Raw genomic sequence first — 26,069 nt, forward strand, 5'->3', positions numbered from 1 at the left:
AAAAAAAAAAAAAAAAAAAAAAAAAAAAAAAAAAAAAGGATAAGGGTTCCTTTTCTGGAGAAAGTTTTTCTTATCTTAATTGCATACAGTCCTTCTCAAATCTGATTTTCTCTGTATCATTGGTCAACATTGAATGGTTTAAAATCTTTCCATGATATTAACAACTCTAACTTAAACTCTTCTTTAAATTGTTGTCATTGTTATTATTGTTGTTTTCTTTTTGAGACAGTTTCTCACTATGTAACACTGGCTGGCCTGGAACTCAGAGCAATCCATCTACCTCTGCCTTCTGAGTGTTGGTATTAAAAGGTGTGTGCTACTATTTTTGGCCTGAAACAGTATTTATTATTATTATTATTATTATTATTATTATTATTTTGTTTTTTTTTTTGAGACAGGGTTTCTCTGTATAGCCCTGGCTGTCCTGCAGCTCACCCTGTAGACTAGGCTGGTCTGGAACTCAGAAATCTGCCTGCCTCTGCCTCCCAAGTGCTGGGATTAAAGGCATGCACCACTACCGCCGGGCCTGAAACAGTATTTTAAGAGAGAATTGGCCTTATCTTGCTGTCCAGTGAGGGGCCTATATGATGTCCCTCTCAATTCATATCACATTTAAAAATAAAAAAAGGCTCTCACACAGTATCTGGAGTCTTTGATATTCTGCCAGTTGAGAAGGAGGGTGTCCTCAAATTCTTTGCAGTAAGAACCCAACCTTGTCTTCCAGATAGAGCAGTATATCTTCAAAAGACAAAGTGATAGAATTTTTTGGGGGGGGTGAGGGTGGGGAAGGGAGGTTTCAAGACAGGGTTTCTCTGTATAGCCCTAGCTGTCCTGGAACTCACTTTGTAGACCAGGTTGGCCTCGAACTCAGAAATCCACCTGCCTCTGCCTCCCAAGTGCTGGGATTAAAGACGTGTGCCACCAACTCGTGGCTTAAAGTGATAAAATTTACATTAAAAACAAAAATCTGAGGAGGAGCTGGGAGATGCTGCTGCTGATAGCTCCAGCCATCACTGGCACCGCCCATGTCAACCTCACCTCCTCCAGGAACCCCTGGGGCCAGCTAGCCGTGCTGGCCTTTGCTCCTGAAAAAGACTGTCATTACTCAAATCTAAGAGGATTTCAGGAAATGATGACTTTTGCTGGTGACCCATCCCAGAGCTAACTAAGCCCTAGCCCCTCACAAGGATGTCTTATGCCAACCTGCCTGCCGTTGCTCTCTGTGTAACACACATTCTCCTCAGTACTGCTGATATTGTCATTGCATGCAACAACGAATCCTACTTGGTGGATGCTGACTTGGGAAGTCCTACACACATTCGGCACCATCTCTGGAGAGCACCCATGCTTCTCATCTGGTCATGTCTAATCTCCGCTCCTATAGGGAGCCTGATGAGATGGAGAAGGGAAAAAAAAAAAAAAAAAGTGTAGCCGAAAAGCTGTGACTATGAAAAACTGTCACGGTGAAAGGACTAGACCTGCTCTTGAGTTCACTGCTCCCTGGTAGAGGTGGCAGACCAGTCTGGAGGTTTGCAGGTGTCCTCTGTGGCCAAGTGGCAGTTCCTAGCGAAGACTCAATATTCAGACACTGCTGGGGACCAGCCTGCGTCACTCACTGCTTGGGCCACTGAATCAAATGGCACTAGCTAGCACTGAGTGGTCAAAACTGTCTGCAGATACTAGGCAAAGCGGGAAGGTGGGTGGAAGATATCTCTGTTTTGTTTTAAAGAGATCAGTCTCCCATTCTCAGATAGCCTCACGAGTGGGAATACAAATAGCTTTAGAGAGAAAGACTTCCCGTACTCATCTCTTCTAATGCCATGAAGATGCGTTTAGCAGGGGCCCGGGAACAGTGAAACACCCCAAGGAAATAAAAGATAGCCTCTCTCAGGGGGAGATAAAGATCATAGCAGCGTAGAAAATACTGAGTGGGCGGGGGAGAGTGTTCTGAGGGCCGACAGCTGGCTAGCGCGTGCATATGTGATTTCTACGGGATCTGGGCATGCAGCTGGCTGGAGGTAGAAAAGTCAAAGTCAGTCGGTATTAGGAAGTGAGATTTGGGTTGAGTTTGGGGGATGGGCAATCGGAGACAGGGGATACATCATCTGACTGTTAGACTAAGGAGAGACGGCTTTCCACGAGGGCCAGGGAGGAGCTTAATGCGTACAGAGGAAGTTAGAACGAGAATTATTTCCCTCTCTGCTTCCTGCCAGTGTCAACCAGTCATTCTGTCTCTATGGACCCCTCAGCAGCTTGTGTTTTCACAGCCTAGGCAGCCGACCAAGTCATTCTTCCCAGGCAGGGGCTGCCAATATGGGGGCCCTTCTGTGGTCACTCCTGCTGCTGCTTCAGGAAGGTGAGTGGCTCCCTGCTCCCGTATATGACTGTCTTTATACCCCTCTGTTCTACTTGGCCTTAGGCTCGCAAAAGACCCTTCCTTTAGGGATGAATGTGTCAGCCCTTCTGTCGATAGGCACCAAAGGTTGATTGTGACTCGCTCTGCTAGAAACCTAGGTGTGCATGTGCCACTGTTGTAAGCTGATGTGGATTGTGTTGAGTATATACCTAGATGTGATGTAGCTGGATCCCAGGCTATTCTGGGGAGCTTCTACCCTGATCTCCGAGGAATGGGTTATGGCCTCTGAGCAAGATCAGAGAGGATATCTGCGAGACATGTATAGGGCATGCAGTTCCAGAAGGACAAGACAAAAGGAAAATGGTGAAGAGATAAATGGGGACCACCCCCCCCATCAACTCAGGTGTAGTGGAAATCTAGAACTACAAGAGGTAGCTAGAGAGTCGTACGATACATGGAGCTAGAGAAGGTGCTCAGATGAGGATGCGTCATAGTTACCCTATTAACTAGCTGCAGTCACCAAGAGATATCAGCCAGGCTGTATGCATCTCTTTTTCAGCCAAAGGGTTTTCTGGAGATGATGAGGACCCTGAGGAAGTGGTTGGTGTCCTTCAAGAGTCTATCAACCTCTCTCTGGAAATACCATCCACTGAAGAAATTAAGGACATTACCTGGTTCTCTGAAAAAAACCTTGCCATGAAAAAGTCTGTGATACCAGTCAAGGAGGGACAGCCAGTTGTCATCATGGTAATGGATCCTCGCTACCAGGACAGAGTGAGCATCCTTGAGTCCAGCTACTCCCTGCAGATTAGCAATCTGACCTGGGAAGACTCAGGGCTTTATGAAGCCCAAGTCAACTTGAAGACGTCCCAGCTCCGTATCACAAAGTCTTACTATCTCCGTGTCTACGGTGAGTTTAGACTCCCTTTATTCTGGCTTTCCTGAGCTTGGCATGGAAGCTTGGGAGCTGAAGTAAGCCTTAAGAGGCTGAAAACTGGAAAGCAGACTGCCTGTAGTGTGGTCTGTTCCAGTGCCTGAGCTTCAGCTATGGGGAGAATGAACAGGAACAAGGAGGCATTGGGTACTGAAGCTGTTTCCATAGAGGTACCCAAAGCAGTAAGAAAGATAAAGATCGCTTATAGAGCATCCAAGGGCTCTTTTCTCACCGAGGAAATTGCTCTAGACAAACAGCTCTTGAGGCCTTTATCCCCCTGAGTGGTCTGAGGATTAATAAACATTTCTTCCCTACTTGAAACAAAATTTCTTCTCCGCCTGCCACATTGAATCTACTTTTGGGTCTTGGAGAGATGATTACACTGTAAATGTCTTTGAGAGGGGGAGGGGTGATAATATTCTGGGTAGTCAGTGGGGTAGAAGAGGATTTGAAGGTAAGAAGGCGTAAAGCTAAGAGAGTGATGTTAGAAGGTGCTAAGGCTGGGTATCTGTCTCAACAGATCCTCCGGGACCCTGCAACTACAAGTTATATAGTTGTTTTATTTGGTTTTGCTTATTTGTTTGAGTAAAGGACCTCTCAAGATAGCAAGAATACCCAAGACTTGAGAAACTAGGAAAACCGACCCAACTCCAGAATGTTCAATGGTTCTGTTTTCTTCTCTTTTAGGGCGGCTGTCAAAGCCCCACATCACTGTGAACTCTAACATCTCAGAGGAAGGTGTCTGTAATATATCTCTGATGTGCTCCCTAGAGAGGGCAGGCATGGACGTGACCTACATCTGGCTTTCATCACAGGACAGCACTAATGCATCCCGTGAAGGCTCTGTCCTCACTACATCCTGGAGGCCTGGTGACAAAGCTCTTTCCTATACTTGCAGGGTCAGCAACCCCGTCAGCCACATCAGTTCCCGTCACATCTCTGTTGGGTCCTTCTGTGCAGGTACCAGAGCCCAAGACACCATTCTTGAGCCTGTGCAAGTCCTATGCCTTGGAACACTACCTCTTTTCTTCCACCATGCCTGTGACTCTTTTAAAGGACTATACTAGGACTCTAGAACATAAAACTCTCCTGAAGATGCTTGCCACCAGATCGGGGAGTAGCTCCAATTTGTCAATTGCTCTAGATTTCCAGAGGACTCTTCTGCACCTGGCTTGAGACTGATAGCTAGATTTCAGTCCCTGAGCTTATGTGCACAGAATAGGTATTTCTAGAGCCATTTGGCACAAGATGTGAGCTGATTATTAGCCTAAAAGCCTGTCTGAGAAACTCTAGGTAGAGGTCTGCCCACTAAAATTACCAGTTTTTTACTGAACTACTTCCCTTTCTTCCCATCCCAGATCCTGGCTACCCAGAGAAGCCTCCAATGTTCTGTTTCCTGGTCAAGAGCTTGTTCCTTCTCTTCCTCTTGGTAATTCTAGCTGTGGGATTCTGGGTCTTCCAAGCCCGGAAAAACTATGAGATGCCAAGGGTGAGGAAGCTCAAGAGGAACCGAATCAAATTAAGGAAGAAGGGGCAGTCTGGCCCTACTCCAGTCTGATTGGCCTTTGGGGTCCTCCTCTGAGCTTTGTTTCAGTCTCTAGGGAAATTCTCTGGGGGGCTGGTGGGAGAGGGGATCCCTGAGAGATACCATCTGGCAATAAAATCAAGTCCCTCCCCCTATGGGGCAGCTGCCCCTGATGCTTCTGTTTGCACCGGGCAGCCCAGGAAAACTCTGGTTCCCACCCTCACTACCTGTCTAGGCATCTTTCCTGAAGCCCACGCCTCTTCCTCAGGCTTGCCTCTGGGTGGGAAAATGAGTCCAAAGACCCCATTAGGGTGACGTGTTGGTTTTTGCTCCATGCATCTTGTTCTCCACCAACCTAAGTCTTACATATCCTAAACTACACTGAGAAGCTTTCTCAGCTAGTTGGACTTGTGAGTCCTAAATGACAGAGGTTCATTTTGGATTCTGAACAAGTGTTATGTCTAAGACTCTTTGCTTTCCTGCCCCACTTTTATTCTGGCTGCAAATTTAACTCCTACCCAGTGTACCAAGTCTCCATAGAACCTTGCCCCACAAGAAGGTGGAAGGGGCCCCTGCTCAGTCTTTCTCTGGGTTATAGTTGACCTTGGTGACCTCCGTTATCTTCCTGATGCCAGCTGCTCTGAGCCCTGCTCACCTGGTAGAAGTGACAACTTGCTGGATCCATTGCCAAGATCTTGGATTCTTGACTTTCGTTTTGAGGTTGATATTGCTCCGCTGGGTGTGGCGATGCACACCTTTAATCTCAGCCCTTAGGAGGCAGGGGCAGGCAGATCACTGAGTTCAAGGCCAGCTTGGTCTACAAATTGAATTCCAGGATATTCAGGGGGCTACAGAGAGAAACCTTGTCTAAGTTGATGGGCTTTCTGATTAGAATTTTGGGTCAATGTAGAGCTCTTTGCTCTTGCTTTTTTCCATAGCTCTAGATCTGACATGCCTATTGTTATAATTTTCCCCAAATCATATCTTGTGTAGTTTACTTAGGCGGCTGCCAGGGTTCAGGGGGAGGAGCAGGTACATAAGAGAAGCTACATAATCAGTAGGACAGGGTGAGTAATGAATAAATAGGTGGAGGTGACTGATATAAGATACACCAAGGAGGGAACTGGGTGAGATCTCAGGAGATTTTAGTTTCACTCTGCCACTTTCCCCTGGTCTGGGATACTGTGTTTATCCAACATCCATTGAGCCACAATTCAGTTCCACAAAGAACACATAATTGAAAGGAAGACGCAGGTGTAGCTTCTTGGAGTTGTTCTGCTTCCGCCAAGTTGGTATGGGGTGGGATCCCTGCAGAGCCTTGGAAGAGGTGCCTGAGGGGTAGGAGCCAGGCAGCATGATGCCTTTGAGGAGGATGCTGATTTCCACAGCGTCTTCCACGAATAAGAACTTGAAGTCTCTGGTATAGGAAGGATGCATGGGGGGCCATGGAGACCAAAGATGCCTGTCTTTCAGGAAAACAGGGCTCATGATCTGACTCCTAGGGCAATCTGAGAGGAGTCGGGGACAGATCCAGAAGCCAGGTCCAGGTGCACAAAGAACATCTTCCCTGGGTTTCTGTGAAGGAGATGGGATCTCTCGGAGCTTAGGTAGGATGTGTGGAGGTTGAAAAACTAGCCCCAATGCACTCCTAAGACTGTAAACGGATACTCTAAGGACCAGGACCCTAGAAAGCAGTCCTTGGCCTGAGGTTGGTCATCTAGGCCTCCTTTTCATCCTGACCAGTTCTATCTTCAACAAAGGTTTATGGCTTCAACTTCCGTCATAGCAGGTGCCACTGCAAGGTGAGGGCCTGCTTGGGAAAACCACTTGGTATCCTTTTTTTTTTTTTTTTTCACAGAGAGGGATGGCCTATGCCTGACGTCTTTTGGGAGCTGGCATACATAGAGGAACAAATTGTCCCTGTGTGACTGATCCAGGGATCTCCCTGCAGTTGGCAGATTCCCTTCTTCTCATAGCCAGTCTCTGAACAGAGAAAGTCCAAAACAGGCTGGAAAAGCAGGCTGAAACCTGGAAGCAAGTGTACCGTTGGAAGCCAGGATAGTAACGTGGCAGTGGCAGTGTGTTGTAAGACGCTCTTACTTGCCATTTGAAATATGTTAATGCAAACCACCACCATACGTCCTGCCATGATGATAACGGACTGAACCTCTGAACGGTATGCCAGTCCCAATGAAATACTGTCCTTTATAAGAGTTGCTGTGGTCATGGCGTCTCTTCACAGCCCTGGAAACACTACCTAAGACAGGAGGGGTAGTAGGGAAGACCGTATGCTTCTGCTCCAGCCTCCATCCCCCTAGTATAATTCTTACTGTGACTCAAAACATCCAGGCACATACACCTAGAAGAATGAATGGTCCACTTTCAGGACTTCCTAGAGATGGAAGGCCAACCACAGCCCTGGGATCTCTGGGTGGCCACTCTAGGGGGTGATGTGACAGCAACATGAGTGTGCGTAAAAACTTCCCTAAGGGTTCGCTCCGTATCATGATTTCAATATGAGCTTTACTGGAGTTAGACTGTGGGGAGGACGGTATGTTGCTACCATGGGGGTCTTCTGAAGGAAATTCACTGGGATATAGATCTGGACAATATTGCTTGACCCTGGTGGGAAAGCAAATGGCAAGCCTGCGACCCCTCCCCCCCCCCACCCCACGCGCGCACACACACAGCCGAGCCAAGCTGAGTATAGATTTTGGAGGGCAGTTTTATTTCTGCTTGTGGATGAAATGTCCACAAGGGGTGATGCGGTGGCCCCCGGCGCTGAGGAGGGCTTAGGGAGCACCTGTTTTCTAATAGTGGCTTCCTCTGGATCTGAACGCGGGCCCTGAATGTGCCTAGGTGGGAAATCTTGGGCAAGCTACTCAATTTGGTCGGGTCGCTGTTTTCTTAATAATAAAGGGAACTGTACTCGCTTCGTGGGGTCTCAGTGCAGATTGCAAGAGGAATAAAGTAAACCACGCTTCTACCCCAGGGTTTGGCACCCTGCAAGGGTTCAGTGCAGGATCAAATACTCCGTCCATTCTCTTTCAGTCTTCGCTGTCAGGATGCCTGTCATTTCCTCCCCCTGGGCTTATTTCTCTAGGCCGTTGGCGCTAGAAGCTCTGGCAGCCTCGATCTAGGAGCTCAACCTGCAGCAAGCCACACACAAGGGAGGGGCCTGGGCGAAAGCTGGGAGTTCGCCAACACAGACAGGTATTTCCAGTCCAACCAGAGGAAATGAGTGGGGGTGGGGATAAAGATAGAAGAGGAGATCAGATGGGCCCCAGACTTGGGTGGATCCCCAGGGAGGGGGCGGGGAGTCGTGCTTTCCTCCAAGTGCTCCTGCTCCTGGCTCAGATTTCAACCTTCGATGCCTCCTTTGTGGCACGCTTGTTCAGAAAGGGGAGAAGGCCACAGGTAGGTTATAAAGGAAGGAGGGTATGCAAGCAGCATGCAAAGTGGGTAGGCTCCTGCGGTCCTAGGTGCACGGATCTGTCTGACCCAGTAGTCCCTCTGACTCGAGGCGGGAAGCGGCGATCAGCCTTTCCCCGCTTAGTTGTACAGAGCTCCACGAGGGGGCGACCAGAGCCCACGTGCGACCGCGTCCTTCTCTCTCTAAACTACAACTCCCAGGCGGCTCGGGGGTCCCGCCCGCCTTGCTCGGCCTCTGTTGGCTCCAATTGGCCGCCGCGGGAGGGGGACTGGCGGTCTCCAGGGCGACGGGAGGCGCTCGGGGCATCTAAGGCGGGGAGGCGGGTCCGCCCCCTATTGTGTGGCTGCGAGAGCAGAGCTGTGCTGTGCAGAGCAGGTGAGGGTGGGGGTGTCCTGGGGGTAGAAATGGGGTGCCGGCGGGGAAGAGGGGAGCAGCGTGGAGTTGTCGGGGGAGAAGGGAGAAGCGGGAGAGATCTAGAAGAAGTGAAATTACCTGGGGGAGCAGAACTAGGGTAGTTCTGGAAGCCAAGTGGAATTACTGATGGGTGAGCGGGGTTTCCCCGAGATCTGGAAGAGTATTAGAGGTAATGTAGGGGGAGTTCTTGGCGGGTTCCAAAAGAAAGGCGTTCCAGGAGCTAGAGAATGGGAGGGAAAAGAGAATTGTTGTGGTAGACTATCAGAAGTGTATTGTGGGCTGAGCCCGGGAGAACTGGGCTGGGGGGTAGGGGATTCCCGGGAGAGCAGGGTAGGGGGGAAGGGGGAGGGCAAAAGGGAATTCTGGAGGAGGCCAGGCAGGAGTGCGAAGACCTGCTGGAATTGGAGATTAGGTGGGTGAGAAGCTGGCATTTTGCAGACACGGAAAAGTGTATGGCTGAGATGGGGGTCCTGGAAGAAAGGAGGAAGGAGCGCTGGATGGGAAGACCGATGGACCGAGGACGAATGGGGAGGAGGAGTTGGAAGGGTTCCAAGAAAAGTGGGGTAAATTCTGGGGATGCCTTGGTCACCAGGCAGTCTTGGTAGAATCACCAAGATTCTTGATAGAGCCAGAGAAGAATGGCTTCTATATGGTACCATTTGAAGGTTTTTTTCTAGGGAAATCCAGGCGAGCTGGCTGGGTGCAGCGGAAGGCAAGGGGATTACCAGGAGTCAGGCATACGGGGATATTATGCAGAGAGGCAGGGATGATACTGCCCTGTGGAGGGTATTTTGCAGACACTGCTGAAATGTGGGAGGCCAGGAAGAGGGTGGAGGCCGCAGAGCAGAGTCCACTTGGGTTGGCCAGGCCCAGGTCAGGGCCCTTTGGTCCTTTGTGACTGCCTTAGACGCTGAGGGGGATGGTGCTGGCGGGAGTGTCTACCTTCCACGCTCCAGGGTTCTTTTTGTGCACCATCGGGACTCAAAAGCATGTTTGGTTTCTTCTAGATCATGCCTTTAGGGGTAGGGAAGGAAGGGCCTGGCAAATCCTGGTACCTCCAGGATACTAGAGAGGAGTGTGTGGGAGTAATTAGCGTGAAGCACCAAGTCAGGGTGTCTGGCAGAGGGAGGGTTCTCTGGCAGCATCGTGAAGAAAGTGGCTACAGCTGCCAGCCCCTGATCTGTCCAGACCTGGAGGACGCCACCTCCGTCTCCCACCCCCTAGTCTCCAGCAGGTGGGGAGGGCAAGCTCCTCCTCTCGCAAGCCCCTGACTCAGTGCCCAAAGCAATGTGGACTGAGTGGAGACTGTCTCTGGGCTCCAGGGGCTCCTCACAGAGTATGGGGAAGGGGATGAGGAGAGGGGTGTGGGTGCTCTCTACTGGGTAAGGGGCTAGGTTCTATCTTAGATTTGCTCTAGACCAGCTATCTGCTTCTGAGCAAGAGCCGCCTTTTAGGATCCTCACTGGGGTCAGACCAGGAGAGAAAAAGAGAGAGAGAGAGAGACAGAGAGAGAGAGAGAGAGAGAGAAAGAGAGAGAGAGAGAGAGAGGGAGGATATGTTATCTGTTGCTTTGTTGATATCAGGGGGAAGGAAAGAAGAGTGGGGAGTGTTGGGGGGCTAGTCCATGATGGTCTTCACCTCCAGGACTTTCCAGATAAATCCTTTTCCTCTTGTGTGAGACACCCCCCCCCCAGGTTCTCTTTGCTCACTTTGCTGAGAACACTTGCCAGGCATTCCCAGAATTCCTTTGCCTTTTCTAGGATCCGTTTCCTTACCTGTGCAGCCTCCACCAGACAGCACCCTCATGTTCTCTCAGTGTTCCCATCCTAGCTTAATCTCAGGGCTTCCAGATCTCTGGTTTGGGAGCTAGGAGTGTGGCTATGGTAGAGTTTGGTGGGAATAAGGCCCTTGAGTTGATCCCCAGACGTGCAACCCAAAAGATCCCTCTGGTCTCTGTGCAGGTCCCCTCCTTTCCTCTACACACTCTTTTTCTTCCCTGTGCCTTGCTCTACCAGGGTTTTCTTCTTGTACTCCTCTGACCAACTCTGTACATTGCCTTATATTTTGCATCTAGATCTGGCGGCCCTCCAGACGGGAACAGCTCCCTCGGGTATTGAGTGAGCTAGGCACCAACTGGAAGAGTGAGAGCTGAAACCAGGTTGCCTGAGGCGGATCAGAACTCTACTGATGCTCTCTGGGATTGCTGGGCAGCGGACATTCCTCCGGCCCCTCCATCTGGGCTCCTGTGGATAGGAGGGGCCGGGCGAGCAGGCCGGCTGGGCTATGATTTGGTGTCTCCGCCTGACCATCCTCAGCCTGATCATCAGCCAGGGGGCTGACGGTGAGCCAGATCCCAGGGAACCAACAGCTCTGTGTTACCCCGGGATGTGACTGTTGTAGGACCGGTTATCTGTGAGAATTCGAGAGTAGGAGAGGGCTAAGGGCTGGCTCGGAGACGTTGGGGTTTCCCCCCCAATCATGCAAAGTCTTAAGGAAACATGAGAGATGTTGATGAAACCTCCCCCTCCCGCATCTCATTTTTGACCCCCTTGCTGTTCCTTCACGCTACCCACCTCATAGGTCGAAGGAAGCCTGAGGTGGTCTCTGTGGTGGGCCGGGCTGGGGAGAGTGCAGTGCTGGGCTGTGACTTGCTGCCTCCGGCTGGCCGCCCCCCTCTGCATGTCATCGAGTGGCTGCGCTTTGGATTCCTGCTTCCCATCTTCATCCAGTTCGGCCTCTACTCTCCCCGAATTGACCCTGATTACGTGGGTAAGAGTTGTCCTTAGGTGGGAGGGGGAGGGTCGCCAACAAAAGGTGGGCTGAGTAGGCTGCTCTGCGCCCTCTCCGATCTCATCTCCTGCTCCGCTGCTCTAACCGCTTAGCAAGCATGGCCCTGCTCCCCCAGTCGTACTCATCCGTCGAGGGATCCACTTATTTACACGCGATGCATGCGCACATTAGAGCTTTGCTCTTTTTAGCTATGGATGGCGTGTTGCATGGGAGATGCTGCAGCTGTGTTTCAAGTATCCCTCCTAACTTGCTGATTGTTCAACCCTCATCTCATGCAACCTTCCAGGCTCCATCTTGATCCTCTAGAGTTTCCCCCACTTAAGCTCTGTGCTCGGCTCTGGATCCACTATCTGCTGCTCTATCCTGTGTCACCCCCTTCCCTGCCATCCAGAATGCCAGTTTGGAGGTTCCAGGCTTTTAAGGAGGGAGTGGGCTAAAGGGACAGCAGAGTGGGTAGGGATGTGGGCTCTTCGGGTATGAGGAGCACAGTCTGATCCTGAGTCACAGAAAACATGGACATAGATGGGGGGGGCGGTTACCGGAGGAGGCTCCAGTTCAGTTCCCCAAAGGTCTAGGCGTAGATGGGATTGGCTGGGTCTCTGCTTCCAGAGGCTACGGTACAGGCATATTGTAATGGTCTCCCTGGAGTCTTTTATACTGTGCCCCAGCTTGTTCTTCATCCTGGACGGAGCGTTATTCTGAGTGACTTACTATAAGGTCTCAGAGGGCCTGTAGGAAGCCCTAAGGATGGGTCTGGGCTGCTGGGCAAGAAAGAGACTCGGTGCTTCCGTTTTCAGGAAAGGCCACCTGGGAAAATGCTATTGGGGTACCTTTTCTGCCTTTGGTTTGAATCCTGAGGGAACTCTTAGGATTGGCTGGGCTCTTGTCACTGGCTGGCTGGCTGAGCTGAGAGGAGGAGGAGGTGCTGGCAGGTGCCCGCCCGCAGGACAGAGTTTATTTTCAAACTGGGGGCAGTTATTGGCAAACAGCCTAGTTGGGAGTGTGTGTGTATGTGTGTGTGTGTGTCTACACATGCCCTGGGGATTTGATGAAAGTGGGCCCCAATTAGCACGAGTAGAGAGAATTGGTACAGGCACAGCCGGCCTCCCTGTCTGTGCCTGCCTGTGCCCAGGGGGCTTGGTCTGCAGGGCTAAGGATGGGCAAATTCAAATTATTGCCAGGCTGAGGCAGGGCAGGGGGTGGTGGGGAGAGGTGGGAAGGGCTTGGCTTTCCTTCAGACTCCACCTGGGAGATGCGAGACTCTCTGCCTTTGCTCCATCACCAGGCTGCTTTTCACTTGGGTTCTGGGCCGAGAAGCCAAGAGATGGCTAACTCCCTGTCTACCTGTGGATTTTCTCGAGCCTGCAAGCCTTTGTGTTTCCGCCCCCAACTTCTAGCCTTTGTTCCCATTCTTGCCCCTGAGTGGCCTGTAGCTGCTGAGCAGCCGCAAGGGTCCTGCTCTGGTGAAGACCCCAGACGGAGGCCTCTGAGCCCATTAACCCTTTATTGCTTCACAGTTCAGAAGGGGGGGGGCTCTCTGGCCTTTGTGCAGGGGACTCACAATTGCAGTTGCTAAGCAACAGGAGGTGGAGGTTGCCGAGGACAATGCTGTTCTGTCATAAACCCCGTGGGCAAGTGGAGGGGAGATGGCCTGGGATCGCCATTGAGGCTGGTGGCCTAGAATATGTGGGGAATTACGAGAGAGATCGTAGCTCAGGGAACCACGGTAAAGCAAGGGAAAGCTGGTTTTAGGGGCTCTAGAAGCTGTGGGGTAGAGGATCCTAGATACATAAACGAGTAAGGAAGTGGTAAAAGGCAATATAAAAAGATCTAGGACTAATAGATTACGTAAGCTGCTGTATTTAATGCATTGAACACAGCACTTGGGTGGTTAGATAGGAACTGGGGGAAGACGGCAGGGCCTGATTCTAGACTTGCTTTTGGGTTGTGTTTCTTGGGAGTTTCAGGGATGCCCTGGTGGCGGAGGAGACTCGTGCTTTATGACTGCGCTAAGTTGCTTAGTGGCTTGATGAGTCAATTCCAACGGCCCATCTAGAGCACCCAAGCTCACTTTAATAATCTCCCCTTTCTGCCCTTGATCCTTCCAAACTGTCTGCTTGGAATCGTCCCAGAATGCCGACTTGTGCCCCTGGCTTCATGGTGCAGTATGGGGGTGCAGTATGGGGGCACAGTCATGGTCATGATTTTCAACTTCTGTGTGAACGTACACTTGTCCGTGTTCATGGTTAAATTTAGTGTTGGCTTCTTGCCTTTTCAGAGCCCAAGAGCGCAGACCCTTTGCTTTTCAGACACCACACGTAGGCAGATCTGAAGTCCCTTACATTTGGCCCTGCAGGTGGAGGGCAGATCTATAGGAGGTGTGCCCAGGACACAGGAAGTCATAAGACTGCCACTCTGGACATCTTGTTTTGAAACACTGCAGCTTTTCTGGACCTCCTAGGGAAGTTAGTTTGTATAACATGCTGCCCCGAATATTCTGGCTAACGGACATGAGGACTGTTGTTAGTCATTAGCCGGTAACGTCTCTAGAATGAAATCAGAGACTGCGCTCAGTGCCCCGAACATCACTCGATGCTAATGGCGGCGTTCAGCAGAAAAGCGCTCTGACTTGGTAGACCCGGTTTGATCTCCTAATAGCTATGCGATTTTGGAAAGAAGTTTTACGTTAGTTCCTTCATCAGTGATGGATTTGGGGGAGGATTAAATATGGCGGCAGTGTCTGATATTACATAGCTCCTATGCAGTGCTCAGGTTTTCTGTCTTCCCGCTGGAGCTCAGAGATCACGATGGTGAACGTTTCCATCTTGTGGGACCTTGAGGAGGCTGGTGTCTGCGCTCTGCTTGGCTCCGTGGCCTGGCAGAGCGAGGTGAACGAGGAATCCTGCTGGTTTGAGGAAGGGTATTATGTTAAATATTTACCTGCTTTGGCCTATTTTTATCTCCTGGGTGGGGGTTATACACCTAGCATCAAGGAGCCACATAGGCTGAGTTTCGACTTCAGACAGGCTACCCTAGAAGTAGGTAGAGTGGAAACAGTACCCAGGACTGCCACTATTGCTGTCAGAGAGGGCTGGGATAGGCAGGATGCTGAGCGGGCACATCATCTGGGAGCTATAGTTGCCTGTCCTGTGAATTTTAGAAAATGCCATTCGTTCACATCAAAGGTCAAAGTGAGGACAGGCAACAGCTAAGTGTAGCGGATGCCGAGCCACTGGATAACCCAGGTGAGAGACACTGCCGGGGACTCACGGGGGAAGATGGCAGGCAGGAAAATACTAATACTTAGGAAGTGGGATTGGCAGGGTGTAAAGAGTAAGTAAACGGCGGACAGTGATAGGAACCCAGGTTGTGCCAGGCTCCCCATAGGGCAGCCTGATGCCCGGTGGTTGGTACAGTTCACTGATGTAGAAGAAGAAACGGAGGTGATATGTTATCAGATGAGGGGGTGGGGCCCAGATTGAGTGTGGACTTCTGATTTCGAAGAAGATGCATCTTATTTGTGTAACACTCTTTATTCGAGCCTACTCCGGGGATGCCAGGCGCTACGCGCCTCCCCTTGCGCCATCTCTTGCCTTCCACCCCATCCCAGTTTCTCCTTCTCTCATTTTGACTGAGGAAACTGAAATCGACAGGTCCAAAGGAGCGTGCGGCTGAGCCGGACTTGTCCTGGGTACTTTGGGCTGCTAAGCCCGTGCTTTTCTCGTGTAGACTGCCCTGCTAAGGGATGTTTCAGGCTGTCAGGGTGCTGGGTTCCCTCAGAGGAGGGTCCTGAGGGATTCGGTGAGCATATCTCAGTCGGCTTCGTGGTGCGTTGTGGATGCTGAGCTGTGGGAATGAAGGGTCTTTTTGTGCTGTGGTGTGTGGCTTGGTGGGGCTGCATGTGGTCCGTCAGCTGGAGCGTAGAGAGGCTGGGCTGGGCTGGGCTGGGGAGGCTGCTGACGCTGCTGCCTGTCTGGGTTGGACTCTGGCCACTCTAAGGCGCTTAGGCCGCTGATAATAGCTCTGGGAGATTACAGGCTTTGGTAGATGAGGTATGGGTCCCTGGGAGGGCCCCAAACACTGCTAGAGATTTCAGGGACAGAGTCATCTAAAAGCAGAAGTATCCCCAGAGAACTTATATCTTGGTTTTATAAAGTACCTCAGGGATGGTGGATCTTGTAGGAGACCAAATGCTGGTTCTTCACCCCTTCCTCTTACAGTCTGGGAAATAGAGTGTATTTCAGCGCAACATTTGGTCCACTCAAGAAGCCTTGGGTTTTTCTGGTCTGGGTCTCAGCTCTTGAGAGGCAGGAGCAGTCAGAAGGATGAAACATAGCAGTCTGCCCTCAATGACCTCTGGAGACCCTTGATCTTGGATGACAGACCTAGGCTATTCTCAACCTCTGGGAACGGCCCGTGTGACCAGAACTCGGAGGCTTCTGCAGTCCCTTCATTCAGCACTTCCCTCCTCACAGGACGAGTCCGACTGCAGACAGGAGCATCTCTCCAGATTGAGGGGCTCCGGGTGGAAGACCAGGGTTGGTACGAGTGCCGAGTGCTCTTCCTGGACCAACACAGCCCTGAACAGGATTTTGCCAACGGCTCCTGGGTGCACCTGACAGTCAATTGTATGAAGCTGGGGAGCAGGTGGTGACGGGAGGGAGGAGAATGATGGGGACCCTGGTAGTGAAGGGAGAGTTCTGTGCAGTACCGAAGCCCTACCCCATCTGGCATTTTCTCACCACGCTTGCTCATTTACGGCTTGTCTCTTACCTCTGCCCTCCCTCACACCCTCACACCCTCAGTTCTTCAGATAAAATCCAATCAGCCCATAGGCTCTGAGTCAGGAACTTTTCACTCCTTGGTCAAGGTCATGATTAAGGTATATTGGGCCCCGAGTAATGCAGCTCACCCGTGCATAGCTTCTCCCTCTCCACTAAAAGACAGGGCAGGTGAGACTGAGATGGAGAATCAGGTAGAGTCAATTTGTGATGAGTCTAAGACCCGCCCCTTCTGATTCCCAGACTTCCCTGGGCACTTGGCTCTCCCCCTAGCTCCGGGCATGTAGCCTGTGTTCAGCGTTTGCCGGTGTTGGGATGGTCCTGGCAGACAGGTGTCCCTGGGCTAGTTAGTATTCCCGTGTCCCCGGGGAAGGCTCCAGCTCTGAGAAGAGGTCTCCCCGGCTTTTGAACTCTGCTTTGTGGGATGACAGCCTTTCTGGCAGCCCCTGATGCCTCTTTCCCTCACAGCGCCCCCTCAGTTCCAGGAGACGCCTCCCTTAGTACTGGAAGTGAAGGAACTGGAGGCTGTTACCTTGCGCTGTGTGGCCCGTGGCAGCCCTCAGCCTTATGTGACTTGGAAATTCCGAGGACGAGACCTTGGCAAGGGCCAGGATCAGGTGCAAGTGAGTGGGAAGGACAGAAGCCAAGCCCGGAGATGGGTCGGAGGAGGGGGTTCCACCGGCTTCCTCGAGGTTGAGGTGCTGCCTCCCTCTGCTGGCCAGCCCTGGAAGTGCAGGTTCTGAGGCCGACCAAACACGAAAGGGCCTTTTCTTAAAGACTCCTTACTTAGGTGCAGAATGGAACACTGTGGATCCGGCGGGTGGAGCGAGGCAGCGCCGGAGACTACACCTGCCAAGCCTCCAGCACCGAGGGCAGCGTTACCCACGTCACCCAGCTGCTGGTGCTAGGTGCTCTGTGGTGGGAGGGCAGGGGAACCGAGCCACGTAGAGTAGAAGACACGACCTGTATACTGGGGAAGCACACGGAAGATTGGGAGGAGGCTCATGTTTGAGCAAGGGGCGCCTGTAGAGACAGGATGAAGAGACAGTCAGTTTAGTGCCCAGCAGTGCATCGCAGTGGAAAGGGCACAGGTGCTAAGCGTTCGCCCATGAATCGTGGGACCCTCCTGAGTTCTGGTTTTGTGATCTCAAAAACAGAGGTTCATTAGAAACCTCTCACAAAACTTTGAGAGACACAGGAAGTGGCTTATAGTCCATGTAGGCAAATGAGGCGTGTGAGACAGGGCGGGCATCCATCTTTATAGCATCTGTGCGGGAGAACCGATTGACTGATGATCCACTGGAGTATCATTTTCCATGGTACTTGAGAAGTACAGTGCTGGGTCATATAGTTAAGCCAGAGACCCTGACATGAGGAAGGCCCATCAGGAAGTCTTGCCTCTCTTTCTGACCTCCTTGGACCTCCCTCCACATACAGTTTCTAAGCAGAAGGAATCAGGCTGAGTAGGCTCACCTGTCATTCCTCGTGAAACAAGGCAAAGGGGTGTCGCCTCTGGAACAGGATGGATTTTTATCACACATTCCAATTTGGGTCCTTAAAGCCCTGTAGCAACTTGGCCCGTTATTATAAAGGACAGAGCCAGGATGAGGTGTGGAAGGGCCTCGGGGGTTCTGGGAATTCCAGTCATGGGCTGAGGACACCTTTCTGCTTTGGTAATTCCCACAGGCCCCCCCGTCATTGTGGTGCCCCCCAACAACAGTACAGTCAATGTCTCTCAGGATGTTTCCTTGGCCTGCCGGGCTGAGGCATACCCTGCCAACCTTACCTACAGCTGGTTCCAGAATGGCATCAATGTCTTCCACATTAGGTAGGGGGAGCCTATCTCTTGGGTAGTGGAGGCAAGGGATTGATGAGTAGTCTCTGGAGGTGCTGCTTGCCTGAGGACTAGATGCCTCCTCACACATGTCACGTTGCAGCCGCTTACAGTCTCGGGTGCGGATCCTGGTAGATGGAAGCCTGTGGCTACAGGCCACTCAGCCTGATGACGCTGGCCACTATACCTGTGTGCCCAGCAACGGCTTTCTCCAATCACCTTCAGCTTCTGCCTATCTCACTGTGCTCTGTAAGTCTGAGCGTGAATCCCCGTGCTCCTTCCACAGCCTGCTTCTCTGCACCGAGACAGACCAATGACCTTGTCCTCCAACTTGTCTCTGCATTCTTCCAGACCCAGCCCAGGTGACAGTCATGCCTCCTGAGACACCCCTCCCCATTGGCATGCGTGGGGTGATCCGGTGTCCCGTTCGTGCTGATCCTCCGCTACTGTTTGTCACCTGGACCAAAGACGGACAGGCCTTGCAGCTGGACAAGGTACAGGCTTGTAAGGTCTTGGCTAGGTGCTATTCTTGTCAGAGGGCCAGGTGCAGCTCAGCGGGTAGCTCAGTTTAATTCAGCACTGTGGTTGGGAAACATGTTTCTTACCAGATGCCAACGTTAGGCAGTGACCGTGGAGGTGAGATGAAGAAGTATCCATCCTTGGATCGTTGCCTTGAGGCAGAGCTTTCACAGAGACTCTGCTGTCAGGCCTGGGAAGGAACAAGGCTTTTGTTTTTTAGGTCCCGTTGAGGATAGACCAGTAACAGATTCTGGGCCTTCGGTGAGGTCGTAGGCCTCGAAGAATGGGCAGTCATTCCACGCAGAAGCCCCCTTGCAGAGGCTGGGCATAGTACAGTGTGCTGATGAAGTGATGAATGGGGTTGGGAGGGGGAGCCGCAGTGAGCGCCTGTAAGGACTTGAGAGGTGTAGAAAAGGCTGGAAAGACAGGTTGGGTCCTAGAGGAAGAACTGCTTGCCGGCTCAATATGACCTCATTCCGAGCTGATTGGGATCTTTTGTTTGTCTGAGGAGCCTATAAATTCCTTGAGGCATCGAGTCTTTCCAACTGAGAGTCTCCGGGGCTGTAAAGTTGTACCATTCGGGGTAAATGTTTCATTGAAAGTTCCCCCCCCCCCAAAAAAAAAGTCAGCAGTGAATTTTGGCGAAGGTAGTGTGGTGTCAGAACGTATGTGGTTAGGAGTTGTTAGGAGCAGAGCCCCAAGGCGGTGAAGCAGTCAGGGTGAGTCCAGGAGAGGGGTTACTCAGTCTGAAGCAAGAGATGGCCTGAAAACAAGACAAAACAGAACAAAAGTTTTCCTGCTCAGCCCAGGATGGCAGACACATTAGATGAAGAGAGTGAGGGGGCCACACTTCATCTAAGAGAAGGGGAGGAGGCCTGGAGAGATGGCTCAGCGGTTAAGAGCACTGTCTGCTCTTCCAGAGGTCCTGAGTTCAATTCCTAGCAACCACATGGTGGCTCACAACCATCTGTAATGGGATCTGATGCCCTCTTCTGGTGTGTCTGAAGACAGTGACAGTGTACCCACATACATGAAATAAATAAATAAATAAATAAATCTTTAAAAAAAAAAAAGAAGGGGAGGCTTTCTTATAGAAGTGGATTGGGAGATGTAGAATTTAGCAATGGAGTGCCAGGTGGGGCAGGCAAAGAAACCACGTGGCTCAACTTGAGGGATGCCATTCAAGGCTATTTATTCTTTGCGAGTGGCACCGAGCTGTGTTGTCACAGCCTCACAGAAGTGGAGGACCAGAGGCAAGAGGGAGGGTCAGGCCAAGACCCAGAGCTGGTGGGTTGATTTCCTGAAAAAAGTTTCCCGTGTCTCCTCCTCTCTTGACTTGCCTCTCCCCATCCCAGTTTTGCCTCTGTTCAGTTTCTCTATTTGTCATTTCCTCTGCCCTCTAGTTCCCTGGCTGGTCCCTGGGCCCAGAAGGCTCCCTCGTCATTGCCCTGGGAAATGAAGATGCTGTGGGAGAATACTCTTGCACCCCCTACAACAGTCTTGGTACGGCTGGACCCTCCCCTGTGACCCAGGTGCTGCTCAAGGTAAGGCTCACAGCAAACCTGCTATGGTATGGTATGGCCGGGTGGTTGAATATGTGTTCTGAACCATGTCGGCAGGGTGGAGTGAGGCAGAGAGCGGTGGGAGGGGTTTCAACCTCTGTTTCTTGTGGTGGTCATAGCAACAGCCAGCAGAATACACAGAGATGATACCGGGCAGTAAGACATCAGTCACGTACACACTCACGAAATGAGAGATCTGTCTCGTCTCAGTCCCATAGGGAATAGAGCAAAGGGGAGAGAGAGGATGATCTGTAGAGATTCATCTGTCTCAGAGAGTCCTGCTCCAGCCCACCATTACCCAGCAGTCCTACCGGCTGGGAGCAAAGACACAGAACTGAGAGGTGGAAAATGAGACGAAGACATTGTGACAGGGACCTGGGAATGGGGGACACCAAAGCTTAGAGGTGGAAGAGAGGCTGTGAAAGAGGCCCCTCCCAATACAGATCTGGCCTGCAGGCTCCCCCGGCTTTTATAGACCAGCCTAAGGAAGAATATTTCCAAGAAGTAGGGCGGGAGCTACTCATTCCGTGCTCCGCCCGGGGAGACCCTCCTCCTATTGTCTCTTGGGCCAAGGTAAGGCTCCCAGGTCCTGACTCAGCTCTACCTGGGTTCATGCCCACTCTTTCCCTGGCTGTGTTTTTGGAAAGGGGATTCAGGCTTTCAGAGGCAACATGGGGAGGGCACAGGTTACTTGGAGAGATGAGTGGCCCCCTTGGTGAGGGGTGGCTGCCTGTGTCTTCAGGGCTGACCAGTGGTTCTGTAGGTGGGAAGGGGGCTGCAGGGCCAGGCCCAGGTGGACAGCAACAACAGCCTCGTCCTTCGACCCCTGACCAAGGAGGCCCACGGACGATGGGAATGCAGCGCCAGCAATGCTGTAGCCCATGTGACTACTTCTACCAATGTATATGTGCTAGGTTAGTGGCCTGGGAGTGGGCTGGGGCTAGGGGAGCCACAATGAAACAGGAGATGGGAGTATTGTTTTGGGGAGGTGTATAGATGGGGTTTGTGGGTGTGGGATACCCCCAAAGTAGTGGGTGGAGAACAGAATCTCTGATTTAGTCTTCCTTTACCCTACTTCAGGGTCCTGACCACCCTCCCTCCCTCCATTCCCCCTACCCAGGCACCAGCCCCCATGTCGTCACCCATGTGTCTGTGGTGCCTTTGCCCAAGGGTGCCAATGTCTCTTGGGAGCCTGGCTTTGATGGTGGCTATCTGCAGAGATTCAGTGTCTGGTATACCCCGCTGTGAGTGACTCGTTCCTGACTTCACCCTGGACCTACCCGGCCCTCTGCCCTTTCTCCCGTCCCTCTCTATGCCTAGCCACACGCTAGCTCTGCTGGCTCATTTTCATAGATTCTTCACCTCCAGGGCTGAGGTTCTGAGACTTTGGTGGTTGAGCAGAGAGGGGTGAGGTCAGCTCTCTGGACGCCACACCCTCCTGATCTTCCTTGCTGATGAGATCTTTCTATATCCCCCAGAGCCAAGCGTCCTGACCGAGCCCACCATGACTGGGTATCTCTGGCTGTGCCTATGGGGGCTACGCACCTCTTAGTGCCCGGGCTACAGGCTCACACACAGTATCAGTTCAGTGTCCTTGCTCAGAACAAACTGGGCAGTGGGCCTTTCAGTGAGATTGTCCTGTCTATACCAGAAGGTAAGAGGTTCCCCGGCTCTGTACTGGCACCGAAAAGGATGGGCAAGGGCAGGATGGATGCCCTGGGTGGGGAAGGGCAGGGTGGATGGGAGGACCTGGGAGATAGGGCAGAGATGCTGAGCAGCCTGGGGTCCAGATTGGATACAGAAGTGCTATAGCAGAATATGTAGGTATTTGGGGTTGGGGAAGGGCAGGGTAGAGGGACAGGATGAAGGACTCTGAGACGCCTAATCCTTCTATTCTTCACTTGTCTGTCTGCCTGTCCCTATTTAGGGATTCCTACCACGATGGCTGCCCCCGGGCTTCCTCCAACAGAGATACCACCTCCCCTGTCCCCTCCTAGAGGTTTGGTGGCAGTGAGGACACCCCGGGGGGTACTTCTGCATTGGGATCCCCCAGAACTCATCCCTAAGAGACTGGATGGCTACATCCTAGAGGGACGGCAAGGCTCCCGGGGTTGGGAGATCCTGGACCAAGGTGTGGCGGGCACGGAAATCCAGCTGCTGGTGCCTGGTCTCATCAAGGTGCGTGCCCCCGGAAGGCAACATAGCGAGGGAAGGGCCAGTCTCCTCTTCTTTCCTAATTCCGTCTTCTCATCTTGACTTGGCCATTTTCACCTCCTGTCGTACCTCATTCTTACCTCCCAACTGCAGTCTTCACAAAAGGGACTATGGTGGGCAGTGCTGGTCCTGATCTGCTCCATGGCCCTCCACCTCTAATCCCCAGGACGTACTCTATGAATTTCGCCTCGTGGCCTTTGCTGATAGCTACGTCAGTGATCCCAGCAACGTAGCCAACATCTCCACTTCCGGTGAGTACTCAGCGAGGGTGAAAGCTGCTGGAGGTCACATGGGGATTCTCCTCCCACTGATCCTCACACCTGTCCCTTTGCCCAGGCCTGGAGGTATACCCCTCCCGCACACAGCTACCAGGTCTCTTGCCCCAGCCTGTATTGGCTGGCGTTGTGGGTGGAGTCTGCTTCTTGGGCGTGGCAGTCCTTGTGAGCATCCTGGCCGCCTGCCTGATGAATCGGCGCAGGGCTGCCCGACGCCACAGAAAACGTCTGCGCCAGGGTAGGTGCCATCACTCGCCTTCTCTAGGCTGCTCTCTCATCACTGGGGTCCTGAAGGACTCCTAGGCCTCTTGAAGGGTTGGCCATCCACCAGCTGTCTGTCCCTTTTGCATGGTCCTCGGGCAGCATCCTTCCGTTCTGGCACCTGGCCCTGAATACCCTTTCCCCAGTTAGTTGGGAATGGGGTTGAGGGTTACATTCCCTGGTGCTCGGGGGAGATCTTTGCTCGGATCACTTGCTGCTCTCCCGTCCTTACAGATCCACCTCTGATCTTTTCTCCACGTGGGAAGTCAGGCCCACAGTAAGTCCCTTTACCTTTTTTGGCTTCCTCCTGCCTTCCCACTGCTTCCTGTGTTTATCTTCAGAAGGGATTGGAAATTCAAGGGAAGTGAGAATAGGCGCGTGTTGGCCTCAGCTCGGGGACTAGTCCTACACCGTTCCTCTTCCACTCCCGCCACCTGACCCTGCTCTCCCTAGCTCTGTCCTGTGGTGTGACAAACCTTGCAAGGCCAGACCCTAATCTTCTGTCCTCCCTCAGCTCTGTTCCTGGCTCTGGCAGCCCTGACAGCGTGACCAAGTTCAAGCTCCAAGGCTCCCCAGTCCCCAGCCTACGCCAGAGTCTGCTCTGGGGGGAGCCTGCCCGACCGCCTAGCCCTCACCCGGATTCTCCACTTGGCCGGGGACCTTTACCATTAGAGCCCATTTGCAGGGGCCCAGATGGGCGCTTTGTGATGGGACCCACTGCGGCCCCCCCACAAGAAAAGTTATGTCTGGAGCGCTCAGAACCTCGGACCTCAGCTAAACGCTTGGCCCAGTCCTTTGACTGTAGCAGTAGCAGCCCCAGTGGGGTCCCACAGCCCCTCTGCATTACAGACATCAGCCCCGTGGGGCAGCCTCTTGCAGCCCTGCCTAGCCCCCCACCAGGTCCGGGACCCCTGCTCCAATACCTGAGCCTACCCTTCTTCCGAGAGATGAATGTGGATGGGGACTGGCCACCTCTTGAGGAGCCCACACCTGCCCCGCCTCCAGATTTCATGGATGGTCAGCCCTGCCCCACTTCATCTTTCCTTCCACCACCTGACTCACCTCCAGCAAAACTCAGGACAGCGCTTCCTGGGACACTGATGGGGGTCGGGGTCTCCTCAGAACCCCCTTACACAGCTTTGACTGACTGGACGCTGAGGGAGCGGGTATTGCCAGGCCTTCTCTCTGCTGCCCCTCGTGGCAGCCTCACTAGCCAGAGCAGTGGGAGGGGCAGTGCTTCCTTCCTGCGCCCTCCCTCCACAGCCCCTTCGGCAGGGGGAAGCTACCTCAGTCCAGCTCCAGGAGACACAAGCAGCTGGGCCAGTGGCCCTGAAAGGTGGCCCCGAAGGGAGCATGTGTTGACAGTCAGCAAAAGGTAAAGGCAGTAACTCCCCGTTTTTTTTTTTTTTTTTTTTTTTTTTTCCTGAGACAGGATTTCTCTGTGTAGCCATGGCTGTCCTGGAACTAACTCACTCTGTAGACCAGGCTGGCCTCGAACTCAGAGTTCTGCCTGCCTCTGCCTCCGAAGTGCTGAGATTAAAGGCATGCGCCACCACTGCCCGGTGTAACTACCCTTTCTTGCCTAGGCCCTCCACCTTGCCCTGTCATTCCATATAGCCTCTGACCCCCCCCTCCCCCTCCCCAATACTCCTCACCTACCATGGACCATTCTCACCCCGAGACTAGAAGACCCCTTATCTTGGAACTTCGGCCGAGGTCCAGGAAGCGCAATCTACTTTAGAGGACCCCTAGGTTCACACTTTTCTGGTTACCCTCTACTCCTCCGCCCAACCTGTCCTTTATCACAGGAGGAACACCTCTGTGGATGAGAACTATGAATGGGACTCGGAATTTCCGGGGGACATGGAGCTGCTGGAGACCTGGCACCCGGGCTTGGCCAGTTCTCGGCCCCATCCTGAACTTGAGCTAGAGTTAGGTATGTGACCCGTTAAGCTGGCTGTGCTCTCCCACACCCATCCTCCCATGCTCTGAGCTGGTCTGTTTGTTTCCCAGGCCATTCCCGAGTCTCAGGTTCCCTGCCCTGGAGTGTCTCTTGCTCCCTAGGCTCCCTGGACTGCATGCAGAGGCCCTTTGGTGTCTCAAGCCTGAGCCCTTCAGCCAGTGAGTCACGCGGTATCTTCTCACACCAACCTGTCTTCCCCTTGAAGGTGTCAAGACTCCAGAGGAGAGCTGTCTCCTGAATACAACCCACGCTCCTGGCCCCGAGGCCCGCTGTGCTGCCCTTCGGGAAGAATTCCTAGCTTTCCGCCGACGCAGGGATGCTACCAGGGCCCGTCTTCCAGCCTATCAGCAGTCCATCTCTTACCCTGAACAGGCTACTTTGCTATGAGCACACTTAGTGTGAAACTAAGAAAGGCATATGGATCTGCAAAGAAGACCAAGACCTTGGCTCCAAGCTGGGGCACTGCCCCTACCTCTTTGTGTCATAGACCCTGACGGTGGCCTGGTGGTAGGCTTGAGTGAGCTTGGTATAGAGTGGATGTATTGACTCTTTAATTGAGTCTGGGAGCTGAACAGGGGTGTGTGTGTGTGTGTGTGTGTGTGTGTGTGTGTGTGTGTGGTGTTTATGGTGTGGGTGCAGGTTTTTTTTTTTTTTAAACAGGTGAATAATAAAAGTCTGAAAAAACCATTTATGTGTTACCTCTCTTTGTGTTTAAGAAAGGTGAGGAAGTCCCTGGATATGTTCAGAGAAGGTTCTGAATGGGACACATTCAACAATCATTCAAGAAAATAGTTGTTGAATGCCTAGTAGAGAGATCTGCTGTTAGGCTAGAAGCCATGAGAAAATAAAGAAATTCCCGGGATAATGCCTTTGTCCTTGGGGAGTTCTCTCTAGTCAGCAAGGCCAACTACGTTCTGTGATAAAGCTGTAAGCTGGTTATCACATTGGCACAAAGAGTTCGGTTTGAGTCAATATTTAGTAAATATAACATGTGGGGTTTCCTGGGACACTCGCCGGAGATTGATGGCATTCCCTGTGTGCTGAACACAGCTCGGAGTTCTTCCACCGCCTGGAGTTTATTTGTAGACTGGGCATGGCAACTAAAGCCGAAGGTGCTTTTGTAGCTGACCAAAAAAAGCCTCACAAGCAAGTAGCAGGCAGAGCAGGTGACACGATGGTGAAGGAAAAACCCGATGACGGGAAGAGGA

General features: G+C 52.3%; 2 protein-coding genes and 1 long non-coding RNA gene across 8 annotated transcripts; 2 read left to right on the forward strand and 1 right to left on the reverse strand.

Moving 5' to 3' along the window:
* The first annotated feature begins 2,186 nt into the window (after positions 1 to 2,186).
* On the forward strand, positions 2,187 to 4,970 carry Slamf9 (SLAM family member 9). The gene is made up of 4 exons (XM_031342527.1): positions 2,187 to 2,356; positions 2,916 to 3,266; positions 3,978 to 4,250; positions 4,649 to 4,970. The coding sequence occupies exons 1-4, from the start codon at positions 2,314 to 2,316 to the stop codon at positions 4,846 to 4,848; spliced, it is 867 nt and encodes a 288-aa protein (XP_031198387.1). The 5' UTR covers positions 2,187 to 2,313; the 3' UTR covers positions 4,849 to 4,970.
* Positions 4,971 to 7,522: 2,552 nt separating this feature from the next.
* LOC116103760 lies at positions 7,523 to 12,925 on the reverse strand. Of its 3 annotated transcripts, none has more exons than XR_004123577.1 (5): positions 12,698 to 12,925; positions 11,992 to 12,133; positions 11,236 to 11,419; positions 8,741 to 8,882; positions 7,523 to 8,204 (listed from the first exon to the last, which is right to left on the reverse strand). It is a non-coding gene; the product is annotated as an uncharacterized LOC116103760 (long non-coding RNA). The 3 variants fall into 3 exon arrangements; XR_004123576.1 differs by having other exon boundaries at positions 12,283 to 12,925; XR_004123578.1 differs by lacking the exons at positions 7,523 to 8,204; positions 8,741 to 8,882 and adding exons at positions 8,922 to 9,132; positions 10,438 to 11,072 and having other exon boundaries at positions 12,283 to 12,925.
* Positions 10,868 to 25,548, forward strand: Igsf9 (immunoglobulin superfamily member 9). Of its 4 annotated transcripts, XM_031390101.1 has the most exons (20): positions 10,868 to 11,003; positions 11,243 to 11,431; positions 15,928 to 16,080; positions 16,702 to 16,856; positions 17,024 to 17,141; positions 17,920 to 18,061; positions 18,171 to 18,316; positions 18,419 to 18,561; positions 19,990 to 20,130; positions 20,605 to 20,721; positions 20,912 to 21,062; positions 21,269 to 21,392; positions 21,627 to 21,802; positions 22,076 to 22,326; positions 22,529 to 22,613; positions 22,699 to 22,875; positions 23,133 to 23,175; positions 23,413 to 24,273; positions 24,707 to 24,834; positions 25,067 to 25,548. In XM_031390101.1, the coding sequence occupies exons 1-20, from the start codon at positions 10,946 to 10,948 to the stop codon at positions 25,246 to 25,248; spliced, it is 3,540 nt and encodes a 1,179-aa protein (XP_031245961.1). In that variant the 5' UTR covers positions 10,868 to 10,945; the 3' UTR covers positions 25,249 to 25,548. The 4 variants fall into 4 exon arrangements, with proteins under 4 accessions (XP_031245961.1, XP_031245967.1, XP_031245969.1 ...); XM_031390107.1 differs by lacking the exon at positions 15,928 to 16,080; XM_031390109.1 differs by lacking the exon at positions 11,243 to 11,431.
* The last annotated feature ends 521 nt before the right edge of the window (positions 25,549 to 26,069 follow it).

Source organism: Mastomys coucha, unplaced genomic scaffold (genome assembly GCF_008632895.1).
Source record: "Mastomys coucha isolate ucsf_1 unplaced genomic scaffold, UCSF_Mcou_1 pScaffold1, whole genome shotgun sequence".
In the NCBI taxonomy this organism is placed as follows: domain Eukaryota; kingdom Metazoa; phylum Chordata; class Mammalia; order Rodentia; family Muridae; genus Mastomys; species Mastomys coucha.